The sequence below is a fragment of the Taudactylus pleione genome, unplaced genomic scaffold (genome assembly GCF_031769625.1).
Source record: "Taudactylus pleione unplaced genomic scaffold, aTauple2 ptg000086l, whole genome shotgun sequence".
Taxonomy (NCBI): Eukaryota; Metazoa; Chordata; class Amphibia; order Anura; family Myobatrachidae; genus Taudactylus; species Taudactylus pleione.
Genome location: NW_028284488.1, coordinates 5,235,501 through 5,255,934, shown reverse-complemented (window position 1 = coordinate 5,255,934; position 20,434 = coordinate 5,235,501). Strand labels below are relative to the sequence as shown.

Here is a 20,434-nt window from a genome sequence, read left to right as displayed (position 1 = left end):
TTGTGGGAGTGTTTTTCCAACGCAAGAAATTATGTAGGGCACAGCATGCCATCACTACCCACTCTATTTTCTCTATTCCTACATTTATTGGAGTGTAGAAAATGCCGAACCTACTACACATGATCCCAAAAGCATTCTCGACTGTGCACCTAGCCCTTGATAGATGATAGTTAAAGATTCTTTTTTCCAAGTTTTCGAACTATGAATTTTTGATTCAGTCCAGATAGTGTTGAGTGGAGGTGTAGACACCTGGTTTTCGTGCTTGTCCAGTTCCCCAGCTTGTTATTCCCACCACTGAGAAGACTTTACAGCTTGGTTGTTTGCACAGTAATGGTCCTCCGCTGTCACCCTACATGGAAAATGAAATAAAATAATCAATAGAAATACTTGGTAACTTTGGACCTGGCTCAGATATGTCTGCAATGCCGATTACTTAAGCAGCCAAACTGCATATATGTCTTAGGGCCTGATTCCGAGATTTACGCTAATGCAATCGCAACGGCATTTTCTCACGAATCGCAGATGCTAAAATATTCTAGTGATGACATGTAACAGTGTAAACATCGGTACCATCAATGCACATCAGGCAGTCATGCAGCTTTTAAGTCAAGTCTGACCAGCCGCAAACACTGCAGCTCTACTGACATGCAGAGAGCTCTCATGCGGTGAAGAAGATGGCAATGGCTAATTGAAATGGTGTTTAAATGGTTCGAAATGGTTTGTATTTTTCTAACCACCCCCCTGCTACCACCCCCAAATGCTGACTACCTGTCACTCACTTTTGGAATGGTTCCTTTGTATGAGAGTAATCGCAATGCAATAGCTGTGTATGCACAGTGCGGCTTTCGCATATGTGCATTTGCAAACAATCGCTCATTCTGCGAAAATACCGGCTTTGCGTAAATCAGGCCATTAGCCACAATGCGCTGGTGCGACGATTTAATTGGGATCAAATGTGACTACGGTTGTAGTGAGGGTTTATTCGCAAGTGATTGACAGACTGAGGCTGCTTTGTGGGAAGTAACAGGGAGTAGCTGCAAAAGCGCGGGTATGTCATGACTATTTTCAGGGCGTGTATCTGCCTACATCTGCGATCCCGTATGCAGAAAATATGGCGACAGCATCTCAGTACCCGCAGCTATTCTGTACGACCATAGGATTACTCAGATGGTTGATTATTGAAGGATCTGTGATAACCGCTGCATGTTTGTGCTCAAATCTGCAAAGCCACAGGCGGGCGTCTCAATACATTTCCCAGTGGCTGCATTAGCATATTTTCGGACACAGCAGCTGTGTATGGGATTAATGTACATATCTGAATCAGGCCCTTTGTAAATTACCCTTGTTGTAACAAACTCAAATTTATCCCCAGGAAAGGACCCAAGAGTAATCATCATTGCCAACAGAGCCGGCAAAGAGACATCCAAAGCCGACAAGAACAATAACATGGAATCAGCATATTTGCAATTTTCGCCTTTAGACCCGAGACTGACAGTCCGTGCATTGAGGTGTAAGACATGATAGCACAAGCAAGTGGCTTGATGGCAATGCAAACAGGACGGGGGAAAGAGGGCAACCCAATTTGTTGCCCCGGCCAAGCGGAGAAGAGGAAGTAAGATACTGTTTACACAGGCCCGCTGCACTGGACAATCAACAAGCAGCTAAAGCCACCCCACAAACCCCAGACTGGTACCAAAACTACAGTAGGAACTTCCCATAAAAATGGCCACCCCACCAAATTAAATGAGTTGGCCTTGTCCAGGGACAAGATCACTGCATCAATGTCGTCCAAATGACGAATCTGTAAGCGCACAAACATCTAAGATTAATAGCAGTTGACTTACTAGTCATAAAGCCCATTTGGTCAGGGTGAATCAATTCTAGAATAACTCTACTAATTAAAATAGCCAACATTTTGGACAAAATCTTGGAATATGTTGATAGGAGGGAAATGGGACGATAAGAATACGGGAGAGTAGAGTAATATATTGTCTTCAACATAGAGGAAGGAAGAGATTGGGACACATATGAAGCATTAAAGTTGTCTAGACACTTAGGGGAAGATGACAGCAAATACTGTCACTGTGCCAGAGCCTTTGCTCTCCAGTGCGCATGCACCTTCCGGAGGAGGAGGGACCCACTTGTGGAGCAAGGTAAGATGCCTAGTTGAGGGGAGCGTCCGCTGTTCAAATGAAGGGGTCCGTTGCACACGGGCCAATGTATGAGTGTGCAGCAAAAATCAATCTGCGTTTGGAAATGTCTAGTAAATATAATCATCCCATTTTATATGGACTGCAAGCCACTCAACGCAATCAGCTGCTAAGCGACAGGGAATAAACTTTTCCTCTAACAGATGACATGTACCTTCCAGCTCAGCCTCTTTTTTCTACCAAACAATTCAGCTTCAATTGGGCCACTCTAGAAAACAGGGTACCTGGAAAAAAAGCTTTACTGGCATCCCAGACCACAGGGGGAGAGACAAAGGTAGCATTTTCCATGTAATAACTCTCCCCAACTGCAAGAAGTACAGAAGCTGTCCCCAACCATGACAAAAAAAGAGAGTAAAAGTAAAAGAGTACAAAGAATTCTCCTGGAGGTTGAAAATAACTGACATTAGCAGAAGGGAATGGTCCAAGACTCCTCTGGGTAAAAACAAAACATAATCAATCATTAAGAGCAGGACTTGGGATACCAGAGGACAGTCAATGCTATAACATGTGTGATGGGAGAAGGAAAAACAGAATTAACCACTTAACTGACAAATTTTTTTTCCAAATGCCGCTCCGAAATTGTCATTTTTTTTATGATTGAATTAGGTCAAGAACATCTTTTAAAAACTATTTCAACTAATTTTTTTTTTTAAACACCATATACCATAAAAATTTAAATTTTTATGGTATACTGTAGTTCTGGTCATTGACAGCTGTACCATCGACGGCCGATTGGTTCAGCCATCGATAGAAACAATCGATTGTTTGACATCGGTTGGGGGGGCTCCACACACAGACTATATACATATATATATATATATATATATATATATATATGCGCACATATATATATATATATATATATATATATATATATACAGTCAGGTGCATAAATATTGGGACATTGACAGATTTTTCATATTTTGGCCTCTATTCACCACCACAATGGCTTTGAAATGAAACAAACAAGATGTGCTTTAACTGCAGACTTTCAGATTTAATTTGAGGGTAATTACATCCAAATCAGATGAACGGTGTAGGAATTACAACGGTTTCTATATGTGCCTCCCACTTTTTAAGAGGCCAAAAGTAATGGGACTATCAACTCAAAAGCTATTTCATGGACAGGTGTGGGCTATTCCCTCGTTATTTCATTATCAATTAAGCAGGTAAAAGGTCTGGAGTTGATTCTAGGTGTGACATTTGCAATTGGAATCAGTTGCTGTCGACTCTCAATATGAGATTCAAAGAGCTGTCGCTATCAGTGAAGCAAGCCATCATTAGGCTGAAAACTCAAAACAAACCCATCAGAGAGATAGCAAAAACATTAGGTGTGGCAAAATCAACTGTTTGGAACATTCTTAAAAAGTAAGAATGCACCGGAGAGCTCAGCAACACCAAAAGACCCGGAAGACCACGGAAAACAACTGTGGTGGATGACAGAAGAATTATTTCCTTGGTGAAGGAAAACCCCTTCACAACAGTTGACCAAATCAAGAACACTCTCCAGGAGGTAGGTGTATATGTGTCAAAGTCAACAATCAAGAGAAGACTTCACAAGAGTGAATATAGAGGGTTCACCACAAGATGTAAACCATTGGTGAGCCACAAAAACAGGAAGACCAGATTAGAGTTTGCCAAACAACATCTAAAAAAGCCATTACAGTTCTGGAACAACATCCTATGGACAGATGAGACAAAGATCAACTTGTACCAGAGTGATGGGAAGAAAAGAGTATGGAGAAGGAAAGGAACTGCTCATGATCCAAAACATACCACCTCATCAGTGAAGCATGGTGGTGGTAGTGTCATGGTGTGAGCATGTATGTGTCACGGCCAGGGTATTTCAGCATGGTGCTAGACGGGTGTTACCTGTGAGGTCGTTGTGGCGCGGGCTGTCTGGTGGCGGAGCTGGTGTCTGGCGGGGGGCTTTGGCTGCGCGTATTGTTGTGCGGCCCTGTTGTCACTTTGCGCTGGTGAGGCCTGGCGGCGTCTCCGTTCCGTTTGGCATGGGCGCCGCCATCTTGCCTTCTGGCCATGTGATGAGGCTGGCCAATCCTGGTGAGTCACATGTTCCCTCCGGCCAGTAACAGCACGGTATGGGGTATTTAGGAAGTGTCAGTGCCTTCCTTCTTTGCCAGTGCAACGTGTATCTCAGCCTAGCTGAGAGGGAGTTCTCTGTGCTTTCCTGTTCCTGTGAATTCGCTGTCTGCCAGTCTGCCTGTCAGCTCCTAGTTCCCACTGGACTACCCCGCTACCTCCATCACCCTTGCCCATACCTGAGTGCCTGAGCCTGCTGACATCCTGCGCTTCAGTTCACTATCTGCAAACCTGGCTTGATTATTTTCAGTTCACTACCTGCAAACCTGGCTTGATTATTTTCAGTTTCACTACCTGCACACCTGGTCTGCTCTAATTGTTTCTACCTGGACATTAACCCTTTTGCTTCCACCACAGAACTCTTGTGCACATTTATATTTTCCTGGACTTTTATTTACTGCCACATTATATGTCTACTCAAGCACTTATTAAAAATCCTAGTTTTATTTTCAAATCTGCTTCTGTGATCGCTCCTCCTACCACCCCGGGTCCCACCCCAGGGAGGGGGCAGAGAAAAGGTCAACGCTGAAAGCGCTACCTTCTATTTGGCCGGCGGCTGCTCTGCTCTGCCATCAGCCGCCGGGCTGCTGCTAGCTCCGGAGGAGGGAGAGAAGGACACCGCTATCAGCGCTGCCTTCTCTGCCCTGTCAGCAGCCGCCGGGCTGCTGCTAGCTCCGGAGGAGGGAGAGAAGGACAGCGCTATCAGCGCTGCCTTCTCTGCCCTGTCAGCGGCTGTCCTCCGGAGAGAGAGGGAGAGAAGGACAGCGCTATCAGCGCTGCCTTCTCTGCCCTGTCAGTAGCCGCAAGGCTGCTGTCGGGGGTGGGTGTGCCGTCCCTGGGCTGTCCGATCACTGCTAGAAGTGATCGGCCGGCCCACAGGGAGGGACAGTGTGCAGAGGGACCAGGAGGTCCCTCTGTGATTGGCGGCTGCTAGAAACTTATTTTCCAGCAGCCGCCCACAGAGCTTTCCTGACTGGTCGTATCAGATACGACCATGTCAGGGAAAGCCCAGTCTGGTATGGTCGTATCTGATACGACCATGCCCAGGGGCGCCGAGAGGGGGGGGGGGAGCGGGTACAGATTACCGGGGGTGGGTGTGCCGTCCCTGGGCTGTCCGATCACTGCTAGAAGTGATCGGCCGGCCCACAGGGAGGGACAGTGTGCAGAGGGACCAGGAGGTCCCTCTGTGATTGGCGGCTGCTAGAAACTTATTTTCCAGCAGCCGCCCACAGAGCTTTCCTGACTGGTCGTATCAGATACGACCATGTCAGGGAAAGCCCAGTCTGGTATGGTCGTATCTGATACGACCATGCCCAGGGGCGCCGAGAGGGGGGGGGGAGCGGGTACAGATTACCGGGGCCCGGGCTTCCTGAGGGGCTCGGCGGTGGCCCAGGTCTGGCGCTGCCCCCCCTCCCTCAGAGCAGCCCAGCACACAGCGTGTGCTGAGCTGCAGTGGAGACTGCTCGTGGCGGCTGAGCAGCAGCCACAGCAGTCTCCTATGCCTGTAGGGGGGGAGCGATCACACTGATCGCGCCCCCCCTGGCTTTGAGCAGGGCTGAGGGGGCCCAGAGCGCCCCCCTCCCCAGCGGGAAGGGGGTGTGGCCACACCGCCCATGATTAGGCCACGCCCCCTATTACCCGGGCCCGCCGCGGCTCTCAGCGGGCCTGACCATGCCAGGCAAGTGGTTAACAATGGATATTTCAGTGTCTGAGTTAACTAATCCTATTTTTGTAACCTCAAGGGAAAATCTAGAGGGCCTAACCACAAAAACCTGATCCTCCTCCTTCTAAGGCCACTACATTTAGACATCTGGGTTTTGGGTCTGTTTTTGAAGTACAAAAGGCTAGATTTACAATTCAAAAATCAAAGTGGAGGTGTTATTCATAGCAACCAAAAAGTTTTTAGCTATCATTTCCCTAGTGCAGTTAAGACAATGATAGACTGACACTGATTTCTTTCTATGTACAACACCACCACTTGGTTATTTTAAAAGCTTTTGGAAATCTACCCCCAAATGTCAGATCTGAAAGACAGCATTAGATGTCATGTGCTGGCTATTCGCCCTGGCATGATACATTCTGCTATACAGAATGCTAAACTTTATACGTATTAACTGTTATTAACCACAATGGAGGACACATTGTACATTTTTAGTGCTATTCAAGTGACTTGTATTGCATAAGCGCAACCTGATGACAAAATTTGTAACTAGTATTTTTAGCAATTAAATGAGTAGCGCATCCTCTGAAGTACCTGTTATCCAAATTTATCTTCATCACAAACCCTAGAGCTGCTAAAGTAGGGAAACCAATCTTGCCCCACATTAATTGTACATAATTATTACCTGGCAGCTGTCAATGCCTCCACGCTCATACCCTCCACATATGTTGTGTATTCCTACTGTACCGTTGTACCATGTGCGGCTATTGCAGACTTTATTAGGGATCATCATAACTTGAGCCTCCTGTAGGATGTCAGCTGCTTTATTGGCTGCAAAAGAAAATAATCTAAGTAACTTCCTATGTTTGTAATCTAGTGGTATAAAACATTGTGATCGGAATAGTTATATTGAATAACTTTTGAATACTGTGGTTTTAACTTAACTTTATCATTAAAGGACCAATACCCCTAAAATGAAAGTTATCTGATAAAAGAGCTACTGCAATATCATCCCCATTTACCGGCATTTCCTGCATATTATGCCACCATTGCCCGGATATATAATCTGGTGGTTCAGGATGTAATTACTTGATGACATGTCTCACAGTATCTGCTTTCAGCCAAGAACATACAGTATGAGAAAGTGTACAATATCCTATAATGCCTCATATCTGGGCCTACTGACGGTAATGTTGGCACACAGCAAGTGCTTTCAAATAAGGGCATAAGCATATAAAACTGAAGCCAACAAAATGATAGACCACAAGATGATCCATATCTGTTCTTACAAAGGTGTTTCGGAGCCCTTGTCCATGCATGTGTTTTTTAATACATTTGGGAGGTAAATAATTTAAGGAAAAGAATCATTGGGTTTAAAACCCAATATTTGGTAAATATGCCCCAATATCTTAAAATATGTATTTGCAGTTTTGAGGAGTCACAAGGAATTTCTTATATTTCAGGAGCTCTATCCATGAAAACCTAAATTCTCTGCAGTTGAGGAACTTGCCTGGTCATTTCTATTCACATGTGTTATGGATTAGATTTGTGATTAATGCAACATTTCATTGCTGTATGTGAACTTTTGTTTTATTTTCAAGCACTGGGAAAATATCAAAAGCAAAACATCTCAAGGTGCTATGTTATTATTATATATGGCATCAAGTGGATGTAGTGGCGATGTTTGCAGAATTGAGCGATTTATTTTTGTACTGAGCATGTGCCAGAGTCACACTATGCACACGCCAACTTGGATTACCAACAGCAATCACAGGGATGATTTGGATGCAGAGTGATTGACAGTCAGTGACCATTTGTGGGAGGTAAGGGAGGGGGGATGTGAGTCAAAGTCATGTTGCAGCCGTTGCATGGGCATGTCTCAGTCTAGGACTGCGTCTGTGTACTAGGGGTGAGCGGGTTCGGATTTCTGAAATCCGAACCCCCTCGAGCCCCCCCGATCCGAGTCGAGTACGAGTCAGGCTCGAGTTTTCCCGCCTGACTCGGATCTGAAATTGAGGCAAAACGTCATCATCCCGCCTTCCGGATCTCGCAGGTTTTGGATTCTATAAAAGGTCCCCACGTCACCGCCATTTCTCACTCCGGCTGTGGACAGGCAAGAGGGAGGGTGGGAGTTAGGGCTGGCTGGGCTGGGTTGTGTTGTGCTGCTGCTGTCAATAGGGGCTGTGTTCACACCTCCAAAGTCCATAGGGGCTGGCTAGACTGTGTTGTGCTGCTGTTGTCCATAGGGGCTGGCTGGGCTGTGTTGTGCTGCTGTTGTCCATAGGGGCTGGCTGGGCTGTGTTGTGCAGTCAGTTGTCCATAAGGGCTGGGTGGCTGGGCTGTGTTGTGCAGTCAGTTGTCCATAGGGGCTGGCTGGGCTGTGTTGTGCAGTCAGTTGTCCATATGGGGCTGTGTCCACTCCAAAGTCTATAGAGGCTGGCTGGGCTGTGTTGTGCAGTGTCCCATAAAGGCTGTAGTCCTAAAGGGGTGCTGTAGTGTTGTCCAGGGGATGATCTGCCCATCAGGGGTGTTCCCCCCCAAGTGCAAAAAAAACAATTATTATTATTGTTTGTGAATTGTGTGCGCTGTAGCCGCACGTGCATCAACAAAGTAGCAGCGCCAAGCGTGCATCTGTGTCATAAATCTGTTAAAGGGTGGTGTAACCCCCAAAGTGCACTCCAAGAAAATAAAAAAAAAATATTTTCAGTTTTTTTTAATTGTGTGCGCAGTAGACGCACGTGCATCAACAAAGTAACAGCGCCAAGCGTGTGTCTGTGTCATAAATCAAGGGCCGGCTGGCTCGTCTTAAAGTGTGATGTAACCCCCAAAGTGCCTGAAATTTTTTTTTTTTTTCTGTGTTTGTTACTTGTGTGTGCTGTAGCCGCACGTGCATCAACAAAGTAGCGCCAAGCGTGTGCCTCTGTCATAAATCTGTTAAAGGGTGGTGTAACCCCCAAAGTGCATTCCAACAAAAATAAAAAATTCTTCTTTTCTGTCTTTGTGTGCGCCTTAGCCGCACGTATATATCAATATAACATAAATGGAGGACAAATGTTTGTCCGATAAAAATAAAATAGGGAAAGATCAAGAACCACTTCCTCCTAGTGCTGAAGCTGCTGCTACTAGTCATGACATAGATGATAAAATGCAATCAACGTCGTCTGCCAAGGCCGATACCCAATGTCATAGTAGAGGGCATATAAAATCCCAAATGACAAAGTTCAGGAAAATGACCTTAAAAAAAACATTTAAGTCATCTGAGAAGAAATGTAAACTTGCCAATATGCCATTTACGACACGGAGTGGCAAGGAACGGTTAAGGTTCTCCCCTATGTTCATGACTAGTGGTTCAGTTTCACATGACGATGGAAGCCCTCCTCCCGCTACAAAAATTAAACTAGTTAAGCTGGAAAAAGCACAGTAAAGAACTGTGCGTTCTAAGAAGATATCACAAATCCCCAAGGAGAGTCCAAGTGTGGCAGCGGTTGCGATGCCTGACCTTCCCAACCCTGGACGGGAAGAGGTGGCTCTTTCCACCATTTGCACGCCCTCTGCAAGTGCTGGAAGGAGCACCCACAGTCCAGTTGCTGATATTCAAATTGAAGATGTCACTGTTGAAGTACAACAGGATGAGGATATTGGTGTAGCTGGCGCTGAGGAGGAAGTTGATGAGGATTCTGATGGTGATGTGGTTTGTTTAAATCAGGCACCGGGGGAGACAGTTGTTGTCCGTGGGATGAAAAAGCCCATCACGGTCATGCCTGGGGAGAAGACCAAACATTCCACCTCTTTGGTCTGGCAATATTTCTATCCAAATCCAGACAACAACTGTCTTGCCATATGTACCATATGTAAAGGTGAAATAAGTAGGGGTAGGGACGTTAACCACCTAGGAACATCCTCCCTTATATGTCACCTGCAGCGCGTTCATAAAAAGTTACTGTCAAGTTCAGAAACTTTGGCTAAGACCGTAAGCAGTCCAGGGACACCTAAATCTCTTTGCCCTGTTGTATCCAAGTGCCTGCAAACCACACCGTCAACTCCCTCCTCGTCAATTTCCTCCTTAGTCAGGATCAAAAGTAGTCCTGCAGGCCATGTCACTGGCTTGACTGACTCCTCTCCTATCCGGGATTCCTCCTTGCTGCTGCTGTTGCTGATGGGAGTCGTTCATCATCCCAGAGAGGAAGTAGGAACACCACTACTTCTTTTTCTAAGCAATTGACCCTCAAACAGTCCTTAGCGAAGAGGATGAAGTAAGACAGCAGTTATCCTGAAGCAAAGCGGATAACTGACTCCGGTATCCGCCATTAGTGCAGTGGGATTTAGACAATTGATGGAGATAGTGTGTCCCCGGTACCAAATCTCATTTAGATTCCACTTCACTAGGCAGGCGATACCGAGAATGTAGAGACGTCAGAAAAAGTGTCCTCAGTGACCTAAAAAATGCGGTTGTACCCAATGTCCACTTAAACACGGACATGTGGACAAGTGGAACAGGGCAGACTAAAGACTATATGACTGCGACAGCCCACTGGGTAGATGTATCGCCTTACGCAGCAACAACAGCAGCATCACCAGTAGCAGCAGCTCAGAAACGCCATCTCATTCCAAGGCAGGCTACGCTGTGTATCACCGGTTTCAGTAAGAGGCACACCGCCGAAAACCTCTTAGAGAAACTGAGGGAAATCATTGCCCAGTGGCTTACCCCACTTAAACTCTCCTGGGGATTTGTGATATCTGACAATGCCACCAATATTGTGCAGGCATTACATCTGGGCAAATTCCAGCACGTCCCATGTTTTGCTCACACAATAAATTTGGTGGTGCAGAATTTTCTGAAACACAACAAGGACGTGCAGGAGACGCTTTGGGTGGCCCGAAAAATTTCTGGCCACTTTTGCCATTCAGCGACTGCGTGCCGAAGACTGGAGCGCGAGCAAACACACTTGAACCTGCCCTGCCATCACCTGAAGCAAGAGGTTGTGACGCAGTGAAACTCAACCCTCTATATGCTTCAGAGGATGGAGGAGCAGTAAAAAACCATTCAAGCCTTTACATCCACCTATGACATAGGCAAAGGAGGGGGTATGCACCTGACTCAAGCGCAGTGGAGAATGATTTCCGTGTTGTGCAAGGTTCTCCAGCCCTTCGAACTTGCCACACGTGAAGTCAGTTCAGACACTACCAGCTTGAGTCAGGTCATTCCCCTCATCAGGCTTTTGCAGTAGCAGCTGGAGAAAGTGAAGGAGGAGCAAAGACGGATGTGGATGAAGCCCTTCATTCGCTTTGCCAGGATTCGAGGGTGGTCAATCTGTTGAAATCAGACCACTACATTTTGGCCAACGTGCTCGATCCTACGTTTAAAGCCTATGTGGTGTCTCTCTTTCCCACCAACACGAGTCTGCACAGGTGCAAAGACCTGCTGGTGAAAACACTGTCAGCTGAAGCGGAAAGTTACACGTCAACAGCTCCTTCTTTATTTTCTCCCACAACGGGGGCTGCCAGGAAACAACTTAGGTATCCTAGACAACCCACTGGCGGTGATGCAGGGCAGGCAGGACCAAGTTTGGACATCTGGTCCAGACTGAAGGACCTGGCAACAATTTCTGACATGTCTACTATCACTGCATATGATACTGTCACCATTGACAGAATGGTGTAGGATTACATCGGTGACAGCATCGAAGTAGGCATGTCAGACAGTCCATACCTGTACTGGCAGGAAAAAGAGGCAATTTGGAGGCCCCTGTACAAACTGGCTCTATTTTACCTAAGTTGCCCCCCCTCCAGAGTGTACTCCGAAAGAGTGTTTAGTGCAGCCGAGAACCTTGTCAGCGAAAGGCATAGGAAGTTGCTTCTACAAAATGTGGAGATGATGTTCATCAAAATTAATTATCAATTCTTCCAGGGAGAAAAGCCTCCAGAACGTACAGAGGGACCTGTGGTGGTGGATTCCAGCGGGGACAAATTAATACTCTGTGAAGATGAGGATGTACACAACACTGAAGAGGGTGAGGAATCGGTGGATGAGGACGACATCTTGCCTCCGTAGAGCCAGTTTGTGCAGGGACAGATTAATTGCCAGCTTGTTTTGTGGGGGCCCAAACAAACCAATCATTTCAGCCACAGTCGTGTGGCAGACCCTGGCGCTGAAATGATTGGGTTGTAAAAATGTGCATATCCTGTTTATACAACATAAGGGTGGGTCGGAGGGCCCAAGGACAATTCCATCTTGCACCTGTTTTTTTTCTTTGCATTATGTACTGTTTGGGGCCTAGTTTATCAAACTTCCATCATGTCTGCCACTGCAGTGTCATTCCTAGATGGGCTACGTGTTTGTGCCGCCCACTTGTGTCGCTTAGCATACTCATCCAGCTACCTCGGTGCAACCTTTTGGACTAAAAACAATATTGTGAGGTGTGAGGTGTTCAGAATAGACTGGAAATTACTGGAAAATTAATGTTATTGAGGTTAATAATAGCATAGGAGCAGAAAAACCCACAAATTCTGTGATTTTAGCTGTTTTTATGCTTTTTTTAAAAAAAAATACAGATCCAAAACACAAAACCCAAAACATGGAAGGGTAGTTTTGGCAAAACCAATCCAGATCCAAAACACGAAGAAAGATCCAGATTTAAAACCAAAACACGAAAAGTGGCCGGTGCACACCCCTACTATGTACGCAGTTCAGCTACGGCAGCTGACATTCTGAACAGCTGTAGGACGACCTATGTGTGACCAATGGTTCATCTTTGTACACAAGCAGCAGATTAGAGATGCAGCCGGTGCGAAACTCTGTACAAATCCCTGGAGCTGCGAAATTACCACAGATTTGCAGACCTGCTGCTTCTGGAATCACAGCGTCCATCTCTAAATCAGACCCACAGCGTGAATCTGCTATCCAGACTTATTCAGGCTTTTAGAATGTTTTTTACTTAGTAAATGTTATCTATGGTGCGTGCGTGCGTGTGTTTCTCTAATACTAATGTTACTGTATGTTATTACTGTTGTGAAATGGCAAGTAAATTGTTTCAGACCATTTGTTTTCAAATAAGGTTCCACCTGTCACTATTGCATTTTATAACATTAATTTCAGTTTGTTTTTGTTTGTTTTTTAAATATAACTATTAATGAATGAATTTAGAAACATTCAGGTATAATTGCACTGTTGTGGTACAATATAGAGCAATTAGTGCCCATAATGAGATTTTATGACTGGTGTATATTAATGCTGATTTTCTGACCAGGAAATCACGGTGCTATGCAGTCAGGAAGCCAACGGTCGAAATGACAACCACCGGCTTCCCCACTGCCATATCCAAGCAAGGTACTAATAATAGGCGTCGAAATCCCGACGCCTATCATTAGCCCTACGCTGCGAGACCGATGTCCGGCATACTGAACGAAGCTAAGCCTGGCAGCGGCAGCAGACAGCCGCGGGTGGGAGGTTAGGTTTAGGCACCCCCCCAGGAGTGTTAGGATTAGGGTGCACGGAGGGGGGGTTAGGTTTAGGCACACCTGGGGGGATGTTAGGGTTAGGCACCCCCCCCAGGAGGGTTAGGCTAGAGGAAGGGGAGGTTAAGCACCCCCGGGGGGAGGTTAGGTTTAGGCACCCCCCCGGGAGTGTTAGGATTAGGGTGCGGGGAGGGGGGGTTAGGTTTAGGCACACCTGGGGGGATGTTAGGGTTAGGCACTTGGGGGGAGGTTAGGGTTAGGCACCCCTAAAGGAGGGTTAGGGGGGGAAAGTTTAGAGATAACTTAGATCCTTACCATGTCGGGATCTAGTACTGTCGAGCTTCCGGCATCGGTACTACATCCGCCGGGCTGACGTCTGGCAGGATATCATACCGATCCCATCGCAGCACACTATAATGAGAATCCATTGCTGTCATGCAACACTGTGGCAGGGCAACCACTACGGTGTAACAGCATCAGCATCTCTCTTTCTCTTCCATTTTCAGCATTTCCTTATTTTCAGCATGCCTGGGTAACCCATCCCAGATGCTTTATAGATGCTAGCAGCGTACAACAACCACCTTCAAGTTGGAAGTAAACCCTTCACTTTGCCACTATTTGTTCTACAAAGCTTCACATATATAATATATACAGTATGTGGATATGTACCGCATAGATAGCATGAATCCAGGGCCATAACTAGGGGTGTGTGACCGATGCCGCCACACAGATTACAGGGCTCTGTGGCCTGGAATGGCACTCTGCAGCCAGTAACGTTGCAGCAGTGCCATCCGTAGCGTTCTTTGGATGCTTAAGGCAGGCACCCTGCCATGTATACAGCTGCAAGGATCGTCTTCTAGAGGCTCATTGCACTGCAGCGCTTTTGGGTGCTGGCTGGCCCCGCCACCTATAACCAACATCATGCACAAAGGGGGTGAAGCTGGCACAGGGCACATTAAGGCCCTGTGAGACACTGCTTGAATCATAGAGTCTCTTTTTTGGGGGGGAGGGGAATTATCATCCTTATGGACTAATTTAACGTTAAATAGAGTTCCTTAAGAGAAACAAATCCCGAACAGCTTGGGTTCTTTGTGACATGGATTCTACAAGGTGCTGGAAATATTCCTTGGAGATTCTAGTCCATGTTGAGTTGTTGACATGATAGCATCATACAGTTGCTGCAGATTTGTAGGATGAACATTCATGCACATATTGTGGAGTTCATTTACAGAAAGCAAAATGTCTTTGTGTAGTACTAACTCAGCTTTGGTCCTTCAGCGCACCTCTTTCTAATTTTCTCTGGAGCAAGATCCTACTGGGAGTTTGCTCAGGTCACGGGTAGCAGTTGGAGGCACCAGAGCACAAAGTTTTGTGGAGCAGATCAGAACAATGGTTCCTCCGTGATGTAAGATTATTAAAATTTGATAAAAATGTGGAAAGCTTTTACGGGATGTCTGTGGCTGTGCTGAGGGGCACACCTGTTCAGATTGTGTGACATTTATTGGGCTTGTTATCAGCGACAGAATTGTACAATCAGCATAAAAACATCACTTTACAGTTGCATCTACTAGCACATTTGGACCATCTAAATTAAAATAGTTTTCTAAATATTTGCTGATTTTATTTTGCACTCTTCAATGGGAGAGCTTGGAGGGGAGATCCAGGTGGGAAACATTTGAGGGGTGTGGCTCTGCAAATTGATTAATTGCAGCCCCACGGCATAATATTGTGAATTGTGGCATCACACAATGAAGAAAAGGGTCACAAGTTATCCTGCCCCAGACAACCCACCCTGATGGGAAAATATGGGATATCTGGGAGGCTGGTCCAGATTACGGTACCTCCCCAGTAAAGTGGGCTAGGTCTTGCCATAAGAGCAATTTTTTGGTACTCTGTGTGCCCACCAGACAATGAACCTGACACTGCAAAAAAATCATGGAGTCCAGGGTGGGTGAAGATCTCCCACAACATGGCTTCCATGGGCATAACTGCAATGAGTAACTTTGCTATCGGGTCTGGATCTCCTCTTGGGCCTGCTTCCCCTGCACCCACCTAGCTCACTCTGCCAGCCGATTGCTGTTAGGAGAGATTGCAGAGCTGAATTTAAAGGGGGGAGGGGCTGGGAGGTTCAGTATTTGCATCAAGAATCAAACTGTCACATGGATCACTGCAAACAGTGCAATGCACTTCCACTTGCACATGGGTGAAAGGGACAGCGCTCCTAAAGGGTGAGTGTAGACTAAATAACTCACTTATAGGGGCAGATGTATGAAGCTCTGGGAAGTGATAAATTGGAGAGTGATAAACGACCAACCAATCAGCTTTATCATTGAACGATATTGTTCATATTGTTCAGGAAAATCGTTCTGTGTGTATGCAGCATAACTGTCAATCACTCTGCGTCTAAATCCTCTCTGCTAACGACCTCCAGATGCATCGGGACGCATGTGCTGTTCAATTTAGACTCATGCGCTATAATAAAAATATCGGCCTACTGAGTAAATATAGTCTAAATCAGGAAAGACATTATTGCACTTGAAATAAGGAGCTTAGGGGTTATGGGCCTGATTCAAACCCACTCACAAGCGCATAGCGCTCGCAAGCAGATCTATGGTGGCCTACTGCGCGCGCATGGGCAAGCCCCGGAGCGAGAGAGAAATTCTCTCGCTCCGGGGCTCTTTACAAACGGGGTGGCTGTCGATGTTGATCGACAGCTCGCCCTGTTTTGTAGGCGGGGCGGGTGGCTACACAAACAGAGGCGTTTCCAAGCAAACGCCTGCCGTTTGTGGGCGGTCCCACTGACATCACGAGTGATGTCAGTGGAGAACTTCCGGCTCTGTTAGAGCCGGAAGCTTTCTGGGGCTTGCGGCAGACGAGACCCTACCACAAGGGTCTCGTCACAAGCCCTGATGGTCGCGATGGTCTCAACCATCGCGACCATCAGCTGGCCGCTCGCTAAAGCTGTGGGTGGACACCCACAGCTTAGCGAGCGGCCAGGAGACTGCTCTAAAACAAAAATAGAGATCCCCTGATTCAGAGCGAGCGCTCTTTCAGAGTGTCCATCTCTGAATCAGGCCCCACATTTACTAAAGGTTGATTTTATCGATTTTGATTTTAAAATAGATGAAAATCGATCAACATAGATGTTGTGTTTCTGGGGCTAACTCACACATTTACAAACCAAACCAAAAATTATCTGTTAGTAAATGTGGAACTTAGCCCCAGAAATACAACATCAATGTTGATCGATTTTTAATCTATTTTAAATCGATTAAAATCGACCTTTAGTAAATATACCCTTTACTGTGTATTCTAATGTCTCAAAAATAATTTTCACCGGATTGCTTTAGCAGATGGTCAGGCAAAAACAAAAGTAAAGGTGCCAATACATCAGCAATTACAATATAATGATTCAGATATTCTGCGTTTTTTTTCCCCAATTTAACAATTTGTAATCCACCAATATGCACCCATACATTACCGATAGTTTTCAGTGATTTCCAGATATTTTTTAACTAACGCTCAGACCTGCAAATAGTGAAAGTGCCCATTTTAATAACAAAGTACTAGAAACGGTCTGCGAATCGGCTGATTGTTACCATACTCAAGCAATCTACAGCCCTGATTGGTCAGTGAAGTTGGACAACTTGATTCACTAATTACAATAACTTTTTGTTCAGAATCAGCAATTGGTGAACCATCATAAATTGCAGATTGCTTTACACAACAATCTGAAAAAATGCAGAATTGCCCCAATTAATTGATGATGTATGGGCCCCATAAGTGGTGTGAGGTTCAAAGGCTAGTCACTGCCAAGGGCCCATGGTAGTGGACCTTGCTTTTCATTGGCCACTGAACTGTACCCAGCAAGCCGTCGCTCCGGGTCTCGTACCAAAGGGGGCGTGCTGTCGATGTTGAGTCGATGCTCTGGTAGAGCCGAAAGCACTCTAGGGCTTGTGGCAACAAGACCCTACCACAAGGGTCTCGTCGCAAGCCCGATGGTCGCGATGGTCTTGACCATTGCGACCATCTTCCTGGCCGTTCGCTATAGCTGTGGGTGGTCACCCACAGCTATGCGAGCGGCCAGGAGGCCGCTCTAAAAAACAGAGGGACGGCCCTGATTCAGAGCGAGCGCTCTGTCAGAGCATCCGGCTCTGAATCAGGCCCACAGACTGTAAAATTACAGGAGCTGATTGGTTGGTACTTTTTTTTCTCTCCAAGGCTTATTACATAGACTCCTAAGTGTGCAATGGATAAGTAGTATTTAAGTAATATGTAAAATAAATATCAGGCTTACATTTCTCCTTCAAGACTCCCCAACCAGCAATGTAGCCATCTGTAATTTTTTTTACATCCCTGGTGTTTTTGGGCATACATGCTGGTTGGGTAAATTGATTGAAGGCTATGGGCTCATCAATTTTTAGCAGGGCAACATCATTCTGTCCAGTTTCTGTGGAGTAATTCTCGTGCTCAATCATTATTCTTTGGAGGATCTGCCCTTGTGAATTTAAATCTGATAGCTGGTATGCGCCAAATACCAGTCTCAAAGACGAGACATCACTGAAACACCAGAAATGAAAATATTAGATGTAATAAAAGATTAGACAGCCAACTACAGGATCAAAGAACCATTAACCAGCAAATTGTGAAGGGTAGCTATTTTGTGCCTGGAGCTACCACCCATGAAATTGTAGATGAATTACCTACAAAAACTTCATACTGTGTTCAGTGATTATAATCACATTTTTTTATGATCGAAATTTGTTCAAATCAATATTTTGGTGTATAATGAATAAGATACAGAAACAATTGCAAATTGACTAACCTACTGTATAATTTATATAACATAGTGTTACCTAGCAGGGAAAATATGGGCTTAGCACTTCTTGATAGAATGAGTTAATGCACTATCCCCAAAGAGGTCTATGTAGTGGTGGAGAAATTATTTATCAAGGACTCTACATAGGGAGAAGCTGTGGCAAAGTATTTTGCTGGTATTTGCACCTGAAATATAGCTCTTTTCTATTTGATAAAGCCTCAAATCTGTAAGTAAAACCCATGAGTTTTGACAAGTCTAATAATGCATATTTTTGGAATATGCATTATTAACCAATTATTGAGAATAATAGTCACGTACATTTATATTCTCTGTTTATTAACAATGCTAACATGGCACATTCTCATAATCTATGATTTAATTGTATATACTTCTAGAATGATATTTGATGACATAAACATTTACATTTTTCATTACTTTTTGAGTATGATCACTGAATAATATGCTGTAGATGAAAAACATAACCAACAAGGTTCAAGGCTGAAAGAATAAAAAAAGCAGCCATCAATACATGGGGTCTGTACCAGCCACTATGTAATGTTTTGTACTATGGTAATTTCCAAATCTTATATGTTTCTAAACAAGGGAGTTAACTATCTTTCTCTTTCCCCTGACACAATCTATAGTAACTAAAGATTTAAGGCTCTGTTTGAAAAGGAAAGTGAAAACTATAAATACATTGTCGCTTTTCGCACTCCTTAAATCTGACACAATCACAGCACAATTACCTGTATCTATTGCACATGCACACAGTAGCGGCTCCAGACACTGGCAAGCAGGTCCGTCGCCCGGAGCGCTACTGTTTCCGGAGAGCGCAGGAAACGCCCACCTCCCTCCCAGCGCTATAGGACATATTTAAGCTCACGGGGAGGGAGTGGAGGAGGGAAGGGGCGGCAACACAGGACGGCGCTGGGCGCAGCACAGCCTAGCGCCGGCCCTGCATGCACAAATGTTAATATTCAATGGCGGGTTTCTTATGTCCATTCCAAAATTAAAGTGAGGACAGTTGTAGGATGTCCAGTGCCAAATTAAGCAAAACATGGCCGTGTGACTGTGCAAACCAACAGCAGAGAACTTACAGCTCCCATTGGTCCACACATGACCTACACTATGTAGACAAAAGTGATTGGACATCCAAGCGCAAGCAAACTGGTCCCATGCATACCATTGCACACGAGTTACAAATGGCCATTAATGTAGCGGTTTTGACAAGAACACTTCTTAGGGAGGCCCATGCACTTGCAGTCCTACAGAAACAATGAATGTTTTTATCAGGACGACAATGCCACCTGTTGTTTCCAGGGTGACGCTGGATTGGTAAATTTGGTAACCCAGACGGACTGGTCAGCTCAGAGTCCAGATCTTAACTACACTGTGAACCACTGGGACGAATTGGAGTGACGGGTGCATTCTAGGCCGATCGACCTTCTTCAGTGTCACAGTAAAACAGTAAAACATACCTCCTGCTGTTGTCCAGGAACTTGTGGACAGTTTGTCAAGAAGGGTGTCTGCAGTAATCACTGCACGTGGTGGACCTACAAAGTACTGATGTCAATAAGATCTCATTGATCTATTTGCTGTAGTGTCCAATTACTTTTCTCTACATAGTGTATGTTGTCCACATGCGCTACAAAATTGCAGCAAATATCAGTTATTTGGCCCAAATACAAAGTGGGTATAAATCAAAAAAATGCCTGATAATAATTTAAAATTAGTTGACCTGTATGTATGTGCATCTTTTAATAGTTTTCACGGGCCCCAACAGAAAGGGATCCTGCCCTTGGATTCCGCATGTACACTGAAACTGAAAGCCCAAATGAAACTTCCAGTTACTGATTTAAATAAAATAATAAAGAAATAATAATAAGGTTGTTTGTCAAAGAAAAAAAAAAAGGAAGAACAAAATAGGACAAAAATATTAATAAACTATTTATTCCCTGTGGGTTCTCCTGGCTAACACCATTGAAGGACAGTGGCAGTAATTGTACAACTGTTGTCCATGACAAATTGTCTTTGCATCATGATGCATTAAGGATGTGTCCTGTTGAAGATACTGTTGGCGATAGTCATCACCAGCAGCAGGGCTTTAATAAATAGGTACTTAGGGGCCTATTCATCATTACTAAAAAATCAATGGATGTAATTAGGTTTAGAACTCGCATGGAGTTCTAC

At 45.1% G+C, this 20,434-nt stretch overlaps 1 protein-coding gene and 1 pseudogene across 1 annotated transcript; one reads left to right on the top strand and one right to left on the bottom strand.

Annotated features, from left to right (window-relative positions):
* LOC148529130 (transmembrane protein 209-like) overlaps nucleotides 1–20,434 on the top strand; it is a 438,870-nt pseudogene that overhangs the window by 388,121 nt on the left and 30,315 nt on the right.
* LOC148529131 (acrosin-like) lies at nucleotides 215–18,485 on the bottom strand. The gene is made up of 4 exons (XM_088468651.1): nucleotides 18,430–18,485; nucleotides 17,723–17,985; nucleotides 6,656–6,801; nucleotides 215–349 (listed from the first exon to the last, which is right to left on the bottom strand). The coding sequence occupies exons 1-4, from the start codon at nucleotides 18,483–18,485 to the stop codon at nucleotides 215–217; spliced, it is 600 nt and encodes a 199-aa protein (XP_088324777.1).

Bases quoted from the DNA above. Each gene is read 5' to 3' on its own strand.
- LOC148529131 (XM_088468651.1), bottom strand. From the start codon at position 18,485: ATGGGTTTTACTTACAGATTTGAGGCTTTATCAAATAGAAAAGAGCTA. The intron at 17,986-18,429 runs GTGCAAATACCA...CTGGTGTTTCAG, and splicing joins AGAAAAGAGCTATATTTCAG to TGATGTCTCGTCTTTGAGAC. The intron at 350-6,655 runs GTAATAATTATG...TTTTCCATGTAG, and splicing joins GAGGCATTGACAGCTGCCAG to GGTGACAGCGGAGGACCATT.